The 12,278-nt window shown below is 54.1% G+C and overlaps 2 protein-coding genes across 3 annotated transcripts in view; one reads left to right on the top strand and one right to left on the bottom strand.

Annotated features, from left to right (window-relative positions):
• Ppp1ca (protein phosphatase 1 catalytic subunit alpha) overlaps positions 1-1,280 on the bottom strand; it is a 4,726-nt gene extending 3,446 nt beyond the window's left edge. Inside the window, exon 1 of the mRNA XM_033756820.1 lies at positions 1,247-1,280. Within this exon, the coding sequence (XP_033612711.1) occupies positions 1,247-1,280 (34 nt within the window). The remainder of the gene's footprint in view (positions 1-1,246) is intronic.
• Positions 899-12,228, top strand: Tbc1d10c (TBC1 domain family member 10C). 2 transcript variants are annotated; one of them, XM_010635816.2, is made up of 11 exons: positions 996-1,007; positions 1,254-1,430; positions 2,143-2,242; positions 2,434-2,541; positions 2,626-2,732; positions 2,935-3,049; positions 3,667-3,732; positions 3,855-4,044; positions 6,042-6,196; positions 6,498-7,341; positions 12,160-12,228. In XM_010635816.2, the coding sequence occupies exons 2-10, from the start codon at positions 1,279-1,281 to the stop codon at positions 6,837-6,839; spliced, it is 1,335 nt and encodes a 444-aa protein (XP_010634118.1). In that variant the 5' UTR covers positions 996-1,007; positions 1,254-1,278; the 3' UTR covers positions 6,840-7,341; positions 12,160-12,228. The 2 variants fall into 2 exon arrangements, with proteins under 2 accessions (XP_033612684.1, XP_010634118.1); XM_033756793.1 differs by lacking the exon at positions 12,160-12,228 and having other exon boundaries at positions 899-1,430; positions 6,498-7,765.
• Positions 12,229-12,278: the final 50 nt, after the last annotated feature.

Below are 12,278 nucleotides of genomic sequence, written 5' to 3'. Positions count from 1 at the left end.
CTCTACTGGACAGGAAGCGCAGTAGCCGCGGAGGGCCGGGGGCGGGGCCTTGATAGACGGGCGTGGCTGTGCTGTTAGGGGCGGAACCTGCTGAGGGATGGTGGTGGGCGGGGTCTTTCGGGGCGGGGCTCGAAGGGCAGGATTTGGGTCTGGCTCCACCCCTGAACAATTACCCAGCCCTGCTCAGAGGATTTGTGGCCGGAAGTACTGGGAAGTTGTTTTTCTCTTTCAAAAGGCTGAACAGTTCTTCCCACCCCTTCCCGGACATTCAGAAAGAGACCCGTCACCTGGGTTTCCGTGGCTTCCCAGGTAGCTGGCCAAAACTTAGGATATCTGCCACTGAACTCCTAGTATATCTTGGTTCACGTTGCCTGCTCAGTTATTTTTTAAAATATCAGTTCCAGACGGGAATGGCGACGCATGCTTGTAATCCCAGCATTCAGGAGAATGAGACAGGGAGATTGCTGTGAGTTCGAGGCCACCCTGGATTACCCAGTGAGACTGTCTCAAAACAACAACAAGAAGTAAATAAGTAAAATATAAATTCTGTAGTTACCTTTTCAGTACCGTGGTAATATGGCATTGTGTGCAAGTTAAAGGTGTCCCCTGGGTGCTGGGCATGGTTCTGCGCTCCTGTAATCCCAGCACTTGGGAGACTGAGGCCTGAGGATTGTTGCAAGTTTGAGGCCAGTCTGATCACAGAACCAAACCCTGTCAAAAAAAAAAAAAAAAAAAAAGGGCGAGCATTAAACCACAAGTTTTATTGGAACCCTGAGTTGATTGTTTTATGTGTGAGTCAACTCAAACCTTTAAGTGGACTGGTCTCTACCTCTGACAAGCTGGGGCCCCATCACACCCAGCACAGGGGAAGGAGGGAGGAGCCTGTGGCTCTGGGGCATTGGGGTAGGCCGGAAGAGCCTCTGAGAGGAAGGGGTGACCCCCACACACACTTGGGAGGGGCCCCCAGTGGGTTGCTGAAGCTGAGTCTAAAGAGGAAGTGAGAGGAGGTGAGGTGCGGCAGGGAGGTAAGCCAAACTGGTGGGGACAGGGGCTGGGCCTGGCCATTCTGTCCCTTCAGGGACCAGCCCACTCCTCAATAAGAAAGAGCTCATAGGAGGCTGGGTGAGATGCCCTGAAAACTAATCTCTCTGACTCTGCAGCCAGGCTTGAGGGCCTGGAGCTGGCTGGCTGGGAACTCCGGCCCCAACTTGGTCAGGAGCTTCCCTCACACTGGCTCTCCCTGCACCTTGCAGTGTGGCATCAGGGGTCTGGGGCGCCATGGCCCAGGCCCTGGGGGAGGACCTGGTACAGACTTCCGAGCCTCAAGATGACTCCAGCTCTCTGGGGTCTGACTCAGAGCTGAGTGGGCCTGGTCCATATCGCCAGGCAGACCGCTATGGCTTCATTGGAGGCAGCTCAGTGGAGCCAGGGTAAGTGGGGCAGAATTGGTGGGGGTGGGGGTTCAGGGACAGGATGGAGACCGAGGGCTGAATTCTGGAGTGAGGCCCAACTGAGAGGGTCTGAGGAGGATCTGGCTGTCAGGACCCAGTCAGAGACTCATCTAGTACCACCCCCTCAACGTTACAAGTGGAACTCCAAGGTGGGAGGGTGGTGTGGAAAAGGCTTCTGGATGTCTCTTTTATGCCAGCCTCCAAGAATTTTCATCCATCTCTGGAGCTGAACATCTTTCCTCTTTAACTTCTGGCCTGGGAATCTCAGGTCCAAATAGTAGAAACTACGCCTCTTCCCTTTCCCTTCCCAAATGTACAAACAGGAAAAAAAAGTCCAAAGACAGACAGAAACTTGCTCCAGGTCACACAGCAGATCAGAGACAGAAGCAGACTTCTGGCTTCCAGTCCAGGACTGTGTCCAACAAGCTTTCCCTAACTGGGTGACAGGCAGCTGGCCCCTCTCCCAACAGAAACCTACTCACCCAGGCTCCCCTGCTTCTGCTTATATTGTAGCCACATCCTTTCCCGTCCCTGTGACAGCCATTGGCAGCTCTGGGTCACAGGTCACCCCCCCGAACTCCCCAGAGATCTTCAGGGCCAGATGCTGGGTTCACTTGGGTAACCCAGAGGGAGCAGGTGTGAGTTGTAAGAAGCAGCTGCCAACATCAGAATAACTGCCACATGCCCCCAGGCCAGGTCAGCCCCCTGCAGACCTCATCCGACAGCGGGAAATGAAGTGGGTGGAGATGACCTCACACTGGGAGAAAACCATGTCCCGACGGTACAAGAAGGTGAGGGGAGAGTGGATCTGTCCAGGCCCCTCTGGCTCCTTCCCCTCTTCTTCCTTCCATGCCGTGGCAAAATTTACCCATGCTATGACCCAGTACCTCCTGCTGACACCTGGCTGAGGGGACGTTTTGTGTGGGGCCTGCCAGCAGGAGCAAATAGGTTGCTTAATGGAGCCCCTTGGCCTTGCCCACAGGTAAAGATCCAGTGCCGGAAGGGCATCCCCTCAGCACTTCGGGCTCGCTGCTGGCCCCTGCTGTGTGGGGCTCAGGTGTGTCAGAAGAATAGCCCTGGCACCTATCAGGTGAGGGAGTTGGCAAGAGTCCCACTTCTGCTGCTGAGTTCCTTGCTACCCAGAGCCCACCCCTACTTGTCTTCCTACCCACAGGAGCTGGCAGAAGCCCCAGGAGACCCACAGTGGATGGAGACTATTGGCAGGGACCTGCACCGCCAGTTCCCTCTACATGAGATGTTTGTGTCACCTCAGGGTCATGGGTACGAGGCCAGCGATGCCCCAGAACCCCAGGACCCCACTGCCTAGATGCTTCTGTCTAGCTTCCCCCACTCTAGCTTTATATCTTCGCATTTCAGGGGACCCAGCAAGGGCAAGGGGGGAGGCTGCAGCTTGGGCAGAGGCCACAGAGGGTGGGGAAGGGATGCCTGGAGGGCTAACACCTAATGGGGTCTTCTGGCACAGGCAGCAGGGGCTCCTCCAGGTACTGAAGGCCTACACCCTGTATCGGCCAGAACAGGGCTACTGCCAGGCCCAGGGCCCTGTGGCAGCTGTGCTACTCATGCACCTGCCCCCAGAGGTGAGTGAATTCCATCCTAACCCTCCATTCCTAGTGACCTTGACCCCAGTGATCCTGAGCTCTGAACCCATGAGACCCCCCTACCCTACCCCAGACTTAGGAACTCCAGCTTCAGGAATCTGGGATCCTTTGCTCCTAGACCCTGGCCAGTGACTCAGGGCCTTTGACCACTAACTTCAGTGGCCTTCAAGTCTAATGATGTTGATTCCAAGAATTTGGAACCCCTTACCCCAATGATCTAGGAGTCTGATGTTTTCACTTTGGCCTCGTGACTCCTGACTCTGAATCCTGTGACTGTGAGCTCTGACCCTAGTGATCCCAGAAATCCAGGACTGGAACTTTGGGACCCTTCCCCAACCCTCGCTCAGTGATCTGTGACCAGCCCTGTGACCCTCAAAGCTAATACCCTGAGCCTTGTGACTTTCAACCCCTGAAGCTATTGGTAGACCTTAGCTGTAGAAGAGGAAGAGCTTTGGTGAGAGCCTCCCAGGCATTGAGCAGGGTAGGAATGGCTTTGAGTGCAGGCTCCTGATGTTGCCCCTGTACCCCTTTCCCATCCTGCCACCCCTCCATGGTTCCTTCCTTGGTGGGTACTCACAGGCATATGTCCTCCTCAGGAGGCCTTCTGGTGCTTGGTACAGATCTGTGAGGTCTACCTCCCCGGCTACTATGGGCCCCACATGGTAAGAGCCTGAGAGGCACAGGAAGTGTGGGGTCTTGGGGGCTGAGGGGGGCAGAAGCCTGGGGTTTGGGAGAGGAGGTGCTGGGTAGCAACAGCCAGCCAGGCTGATGGACATGGCCACAGGAGGCTGTGCAGCTGGACGCCGAGGTGTTCATGGCCCTGCTGCGGCGGCTGCTCCCACGTGTTCACAAGCACCTGCAGCAGGTGGGCGTCGGGCCCCTGCTCTACCTCCCTGAGTGGTTCCTGTGCCTCTTCGCCCGTTCCCTGCCATTCCCTACAGTGCTGCGCATCTGGGATGCCTTTCTCAGTGAGGGTGAGTGGGGTGCTCCTGTGGCTCGTGCCTGGAGCCTTGGGATGTCCTGGGGAGCCAGCTAACCAGCTCTGAGTTTGCCGTGCTCAGGAACTGCCACTCCCAGTCCTTCTGGGGCCTGCGTGTGGTTCTGGAGAAAACAGTCATGAGTGTGATGCCCTCACCTCCCAACAAGGAAGGCCAGGCATGGCCCTGGGCAGGACTAGGGTGGGGCCAGGTGGCTTCCCTGGGAGATCAAGGGTAGAAATTGGGAGATCACAGCACATGGAGTCAGGGCTCAGCCAAGCTAGAAAGTGCTCCTCAGAGCTGCAAGCACTTGGCTGTGCACCCCAGGCACCAGGCCTGGGTGGCTCTGGCAACCAGAAATACCTGAGTGTGAGACCTTCAGTCTGGTGGAGGTGGGGATGGGAGGCGGTGGTACAAATTAACAAGATATTTATAGAATGTCATATGTACCATGAAGAAAATAACATGAGAGGTGATGGAGAGTGTCAGGAGAGCAGCAGGAGGTAATTTCTGTTTTTAAAGATGTTTCGGGGGGTGGGGATATAGCTCAGTGGCACAGTGCCTGCCTGGCAATCTCGAGGCCCTGAGTTCGATTCCTGGTACCTAAAAGAAAAGATGTTTCTCAGGGGTGACTCAGTGGTAGAGCAAGAGCACTTACGTAGCAGTCACTAAATCCTATGTTCCATCCCCAGCACACACACACACACACACACACACACACACACACACACACACACACACACACACACACACACACACACACACACAGAGACAGCGACAGAGAGAAATAAGAGAAAGTCAGAGAGACATTTAGGGCTAGTGGTAGATTACTTGCCTCACATTCAGGAGGCCCTGGGTTCTACCTCTGGTACTGAAAAAAAAAGATGCCCTGGATGCTCTATGAAGGAAAGTACTTACAGGGGCACAGGTGGAAGCCACTGTTGGCAGGGCCCAGACTCCAGATGATGCAAGGGAATGGGCCAGGAGAAGTAAAGTCAGAGAGGAGAGTGCCCGGCGACAGAGCAGGAGGCACATCAAGGCAGAGCTGAGCTGAACTCTGGGTCTTTGGGACTCTTCCTTGATACACCCTGACCATCAGTAACCCCTTTGCTTTCTGTTCTTGATGTGATACCCAAAGGGTGCACCTAAAAATACTATAAATTAATTAGTATATCTATTGAGCACCTGCTATGTGCCCAGCCAGCTTTAGGCCCTCCACACAGCAGGAGTACTACTTGCTGGCTTAGAGCTCTGGCTGTGGTGTCCCAAGTCACCATCCATGTATCTGTCACATCCCCTCCAGCCTCATACCTCCAAGGCCATACTGATTGTGGGGCTGAGCCAGTCCCTGCCTCCTCCACCTAAGGACATGTATTTCCTAGACTCTTTTAATAGCAGTGATGACATTAGCAGTGGTGATTGTTCCTTCAGAGGTCACAGTTGTCACCAAGTCTCACTGGCCTCTTGGCAGCTCTTCTCAGAAGATCAGAAACTGCCAAGAAGGGACTGTGAGGCTCCAGGACTGGTCTAAGGTCACTCACTCTGTGTATGTGTGTGTGCGCATGTGTGCGTGCATGCACATGAGCACTATGCTGTGGTTTACAGGTGAAAAAAGTTCCGCCTAGAATCTTTTTAGAATCAGAGGGTTACAGATCCAAACTGGGTGCCTTGACAGGTACCCGCTCAGCCTTTCCTCATTCCTCCTGGGAAATGAGGGGCCTGAGGTCCAGAGAAAGCTCAGTATGAGGGTGACAGTAGCCTCTGGCTCCTGGCAGCCTGCTTTGTCTGGAAGTGTCTGGGGCTCCTGAGGTGAATTTGGCCAATGCAGGCATCTGTACCCCCAGAGTGCAGCCTCCCTCAGACATTACTCCTGGCCTGAGTTGTGAGGGGGGCAGGAGGTAGAAGGAGTGTGGCTGATGGCAGGATCAGGTGCAGAGGTAGAGGCACAGAGATGGCCTCCAGTGAATGAGCCCTGCCCTACCCCTGGCCTGCAGGTGTCAAGGTGCTGTTTCGTGTGGGGCTGATCCTGGTGCGCCTGGCCTTGGGCACTGCAGAGCAGCGCATGGCTTGTCCAGGGCTCCTAGAGACACTCGGTGCCCTTCGAGCTATCCCCCCTGCCCAGCTGCAGGAAGAAGTCTTCATGTCCCAGGTAGGTGCCACCTCCTTGCTCCCCTCAATGGCCCAACCCCTGTTGCATAGCAGGGGAAACTGAGTCACATATCAGGGAAGCCAAAATGAGAACCAGACTCAGTTCCTGCTGTCTGAGCTGCAGTGAATGTGAAAACCCCAGAGCTCAGCAAGCTTTCTGTGGCTCCCACAGCAACGCTGTCTGCAAGTCCCTCAGCCCTCAGCCACTTCCTGGGGCTGTGTACTGCCTGCCCTGTGGGGACCTCTGGGTTTCCTGCCCCAACTCCAGTCCAGGAAAACTCAATACCAACTGCTTCCCACAGGTGCACAGCGTGGCCCTGTCAGAGCAGGACCTGCAGCGAGAGATCAGGATCCAGATGGCCCGGCTGCCCAAGTCATCGCCTGGGCCACCGCCTCAGCCTCAGGCCCGCCTCCCGGGGGCACAAGCCATCTTTGAGGCCCAGCAGCTAGCAGGGGCTCAAGGAGGTGCCAAGCCTGAGGTACCCCGAATTGTGGTACAGCCCCCAGAAGAGCCCAGGCCACCACGGCGCAAACCCCAGACCCGAGGCAAGACTTTCCATGGCCTCCTGACTCGAGCCCGAGGACCCCCCATCGAGGGAACCCCCAGACCCCATCGAGGCTCTTTCCTGGACACCCGTTTCTGAGGGTACTGTGGACTCAAGCACCTGAGTGGCTGATGCCAGCCCACAAATGGGCACTGCACTTTATTGCTGGGATTTGGTGACTTGCCTCTGTTCCCAGCAAGGACCACACGACGGGGAAGGAGACATCCCCCACTTTACACACTGTGTCAGGCACAAGGGAGGTCACAGAGTCAGGGCTTGTGGGAACTCAGACAGGCCACCACCAGCTGTCTGGTAGCAGTATTAAAGCCAGCAATGAAGGGGTATGGAGGCTGTTGGCTGGGCTGAGGGACCCCAGGCTGCTGAACGTTCTGGAATAAAGTGACTGAATAGTTGCTTGAATGGAATTGGATCAAATGCCTTCTCCCCCACCAACCCCCGGACAGGCTTTCCCTTCCCCTCCAGTGCTTCAATCTCCTGGGCCAACCCTGGTCCTGTCCTGGGACACATGGACGCTGCTCATTGGCTGCTGGGGAAAGTGTTTACAAGCAAGAGGAACCAGCTGGTAACCCCTTGTGGGCAGGTAAGGCTTTGTACCTTGGGGAAGAGGGCTTCCCGGGGAGGCTGGGCCCAGGATTGAGGCTTTTGCCCCTACTCTGCCCCCCTTTGCCCTTCCCCCAGGCTGGTCAGTAATCCCTGGGGTGGGAAGGCTCTAACTCAATTTATTCTTCCCACCATGCTCCTGGTCCCATCTGCCAAAGGGAGCCAGGCAAGAACAAAGGCCTAGTGTGCTCAGGACAAAGGAGAAAGGCCCTGCCAGCCCTTGTCCCTCTCTAAGCCCTGGTGCACCCCCTCGGGACCGCCGCCATGGAAACTCCCTCTCACACTCACTAATTGCCCCCATGGGTGCCTAGGGTGCCTGGGACATGAGCCATTGTCAAGACAACAGGGCTGGTTCTGAGGCAGGCATGTGTCCCCACAGTGCCCATTCCCAGTTGCCCTGACTCCCTATAGCTCCCCGGCCCGCTACAGGTGTGGAACAGGCAGAGTACCAGGAGCAAGCATCTGGAGGCCTGTGCTTCTGTGGGGGATCACAAGGTAGAGTGTTCAGTGTGCCTGTTGCCACGGCTGAGATGAGACATTATCATGGCCCCTGACAGAGCCTGGATCAAGGGTGGACAGACTTGCCCAAGGTTACCCCTGTCCCTACCCTGTAGCACATTAGATGACCCCCATCTCCCTCTGGACCCTCACTTTGGCCTGCCCTCCTAGAGGGGTATTCTCTCCTGGTCCATCCCAACCCCCAACCCTGCCAGCTGGGATCCTGTGAGTTAAGACCTAGAAGATTTCCAGGGTCCTCCCCACCCACTGGGACACCTGAAGCTCAATAATAATCCTCTCACCTGAAATTCATTTTGTGAATGAATTTTGTGCCTTTCTCAGACAGACAGCTTCATCTCTCCGCAGGTGGCCTGGTAGCCTTCCTAGAAAAAAGGAGGCTAGGAACAGTTAAGACGGCAGCCCAAGGCCACAGTGAGAGACAGAGTGGGCTGAGAGGCAGAGCTCTGTACCCTCTAGACCTTTTGGCTCTGCAGGGCATCCAAAAGGGACATCTCAGGCACTGCAGTAAGTAGGACAGAATCCATATTGCTTCCTGCCCTCCACAATTTGGCCCTTCTGGGAGATCAGGGGAACAAGGATACCACAGCTTCAGCCCTGGGCCTTTCCATCATGAGCTGGATAGGGTGGTGTAGCCGTAGATCATGCTGGATACAAACCCTAGGAGAAGTGGTCTGCAGCTCTTGTGGAGTCACTGGACTCTTACTCAGGGCAGTATTTTCTGGGGCATCCTTTTGTCCTTCTGCAGGTCCTATTATCAGTCATTCCCTTGGAAGCTGAACTGAGAGACCAGGACAGGAGACAACTAGCTCCCTCTGTGTGTACACACTTCTATGCATACCTTCTCAAGGGCCCTTCTCCACAGGCTTTGCTAGCCTTAGTAGCAAAACCTTTACACTAGTTAGGGAAAGATGCTCTCCCTCCAGGAAGCACACAGCTCTGCTAGAGTGCACAGTATAGCCTTGTGGGAGCTGCTACTCAGCCAGGTACCTCTGTGCAGTAAGCAACCTGCACAACCATATTCAGCAAACCCAGCAGCTCCCTATAAACCTGCTTGGAAAGGGGTTCAGAGGAGGGAAGCAATACATCTAAGAGTAGTCATTGTATGGGTACTGAAGCTGGGACAGCACCTGTAAATGCTACCCTGCATCAGTCCAGGGGATAATTGAGGGGGGCACATAAAGGAACAGACAGGCAAACACAAGCCCACTTGGATCACCTTGTACATGAGAGATGGTGGTGACTTTCAGAGGCCAACCTTGGACACCTGGTGAAGCTGGACAGGAAGGGCTCTCTCACCCTCCCTGGGCCTCAGCTTTCTCCACAGATAATGGCGTGAGAAGGACTTCCAGCCCAGCCTCTCATGCCACCTCCCCACCAATGTTATGCCTGTTGTTCAGTTTAGCTGGGCAGCAGCAGAAGCAATCTCAATTTGCCCCACCTATATTTGGCCCAGCTAAGCCCTGCCCGCCTGCCCCAAGACCCAGTGCCCTGGGCAGGACTGCAGTCGCCCAGCCCTCATTGTCCTCCTTTTCCTTGTTAAACAAAAACTTTTGAAATAAAATGATCTCCAGAAAAAAAAAAGGCTTTCTCGAGGCATTATGGGTGCTATCCTGAACAAAGACAGATGCTAGAGCAAGTCCTAAGGTTACCAGCAAGAAAGCTAGGTTGCAGGTGGAAAGTGTCCACCGCATGTAAAAAGCCAGAGTATTTTATAATGACAATTTGAGGGGAAGGAAAGCATGAATCCTTTCCATTGACTCTCACGGGCTATGGATAAAAGGGGTGGGACAGGAGGCAATCTGTGAGGAGCACCATTGATTGGCTGGGGTAGTAAAACTTCCATGGCACTTCCTGATCCAACTCCTAGAGCTCTAAGGCAAAATTTCAACCCATACTTAGGAACACAGAACAGTTTTTTGTTGGCTTGGCCGGAAGCTGTTAACAGATTAATTTCTCTTCCCCTCTACTCTCCCGTCTTTGTAATTAAATTTAGGACGTCTCAGAACCACCCCCCTTCACTTCAGCTTTATTGTACCTGTCAAACAAAAATTTCAAAAGTGAGGTAGTCATCCAGGTTGTCCTCCCAAAATGTTTGTCTATCAGCATAAAATTTAGATGAAAAACTTACTTTGCCTTGCATTTTTGTCCAGTTGTTTTGAACTAATTTGCAAGTGTGCTGCTCATTGTTTATGTTTAAGAATTAAAAATAGCAAAGTGAATAGCAAATGGTGTATTGGTGAGGTAAGTACATGGTTTCCACCACAGTCATAACTTCCCTGGGCCAGGAGACACTCATCAGGTCAGAGAAACAAGTGCTTGCCAGTCATCAGAAAATCAATGGCCACTGGGGCTGTCATGCAGAAATCCAGTCACTCGGAGGTCAGATTTTAAAGATGTGTCCTCCTGTGAGTCATACAGGATGGGTCCATAGAACCTGGAATCTGTGGAATTCTGTAGATTGTCACCTTCTAATCAGACATGGCCCAGGGCACCTTTGGATACCATAACAATGGTGGCCGAGATTTTCTGCAAAGACAATATCTGAATTTTGAATCGTAGGCCCCACTGATGGTCCAGAACACATCACAACCCCACCAACATACTCAGAAACTCAATGGGCTGTGCAGCCATACTGAATAGTGCAGCCAACCAGCTGAAAGGTCCTTCCCCAGAACACTGCAGAGCAGTGTAGACTCTGATACTATTGGCCATAAGTCTATTCCTCAATGCATTAAATTTTCAGGGTGGTAGTAGGGCTTCCAGAAAAAATCGAAAGCACACGTGGATAATCCATGGCATCAGGACCCTCTGGCCCAAAAGGACTCTCCTCAACCAAGACTCAAGGGGGCTACCAGAATTTTTCTCATTATCCACAAGGCAAACACCAGTGCACTGATACCCAGCCACGGTGGGTGGCAGGGGTGCAGTGCCATAATGTTCTCTGTACCTATATGCACACATTCTGCCTCTTCTGCCAATTGTGCGAATGCAAACAAATCACACAACTTCTCTGAGCCTCACTGTTCTCTGGGTGAAGGCAGAGAATCATAACTCCTACCTCAAAATGTTAAGGATTAACACGCCACACATGCAGTCCTTGTGCACTGCCTGACAAGGTCAAGAAATGTTGCTGATGGGAGGGTATGATGATGCAAACCGGTAATCCCAGTACTTGGGAGGGCGAGGTAGGACAATTGCTGCAAGTTCAAGGCCACCCAGAGCTACAGAGCCAGGCACCCTTGCCCAGCTAAACCTGTGCTACATATACAAGGTTATCCCCACTTGAAGATGAGAACATGGAATCCCCAGAGGCTGCTTAGCCCGCTAAATGTCAAAGCTCATGCTCTTTGGATGACATCCATGGTTCACCCCAATCGCAGGCCACACAGGCAACAAGGTGGCAGATTGTCTGGGGGTGGCTGCATTTTGTGCCAGGAGGCTGGGCAGTGACAGGGGGAGGAGTTTGGTGGGAGAATGTGACTGGGCTGGGGGGTCCTGGAGAAAGCAGTTCCTCACCTTGGAGTCCTCCAGAGGTAGACAGAGGTGGATCTGCATAGGCTGCTGTGTATGAAGTGGCAGGAAGTGTAAAAAAAGCTGCCAGGCCCCACAACACCCTGCCCCCCTCCCAGGAGGCTCTTGGAGATGTGGTGGTGGTGGTGTCTGAGGGTGGGGTGTCAGGTGAAGGAATTGTAAGGACAGGACAGCCTGCCTGTGCTGCTCAGCTCTACAGGATGGGGAATAGCCCCACTTAAGGAAGAAAGAAAGAAAGTGAGCTTCGCTTCAGGACGGAAAGAGAGGTGCCCAGGTCTTGCAGCCAGAGTTGGACTTGGAATCCACTGGTGTGATACACTAAAGCAGATGGTGTGAGCCTTGTATCGGGGTGGGGGGCGCCTGAGTGCGTGTGTGTCCTGGGGACACTGTGTGGGGGTGCAATTGTTTGTAGTAGCCCTCCTTGGGGCTGGCTGATGGTCAGAGATCTTATAGACACCTCAGCCCCTTTGCCCACCGGCACCCTTCCTTCTAGGGCTGTGCAGAGATCCTGGACAACAGTGCTTTTGGGGCAGTCTGCGTGCAGCAGGGTCAGGCGCTCCTGGCTGAACAGTAGCTGCAGGGCTGGGTGTGCAGGGAGCTCAGAATGCAGTTTAAAGGACCTTGCCCCGCCATTCTGCCGCCCCACCCCTGGGGAGGCTCTAGTACCAGGCTCTGCCTGTGCCTTCTCTCCCCGAGCCCGGGCCCTTGCCTTCTTCCCATCTGTTTTTCCATCTCTTTTCCGTTACAGGGGCTCTCTCTCTCGGACAGTCCCTGTCCCTTCTCTGCTCGCCCTCTGTCAGGACTTTGTGTTTCCGCGGATTCCTGCCGACTAGGACCAGAAGACTGTCTCTCCGTAGCCCGCTCCAC

This window comes from Fukomys damarensis, unplaced genomic scaffold (assembly GCF_012274545.1).
Source record: "Fukomys damarensis isolate Sample0158 unplaced genomic scaffold, DMR_v1.0_HiC HiC_scaffold_27, whole genome shotgun sequence".
Lineage (NCBI taxonomy): Eukaryota > Metazoa > Chordata > Mammalia > Rodentia > Bathyergidae > Fukomys > Fukomys damarensis.
The sequence above is the reverse complement of the archived record's forward strand: the minus strand, read 5'-3'. Positions and strand labels throughout refer to the sequence as shown.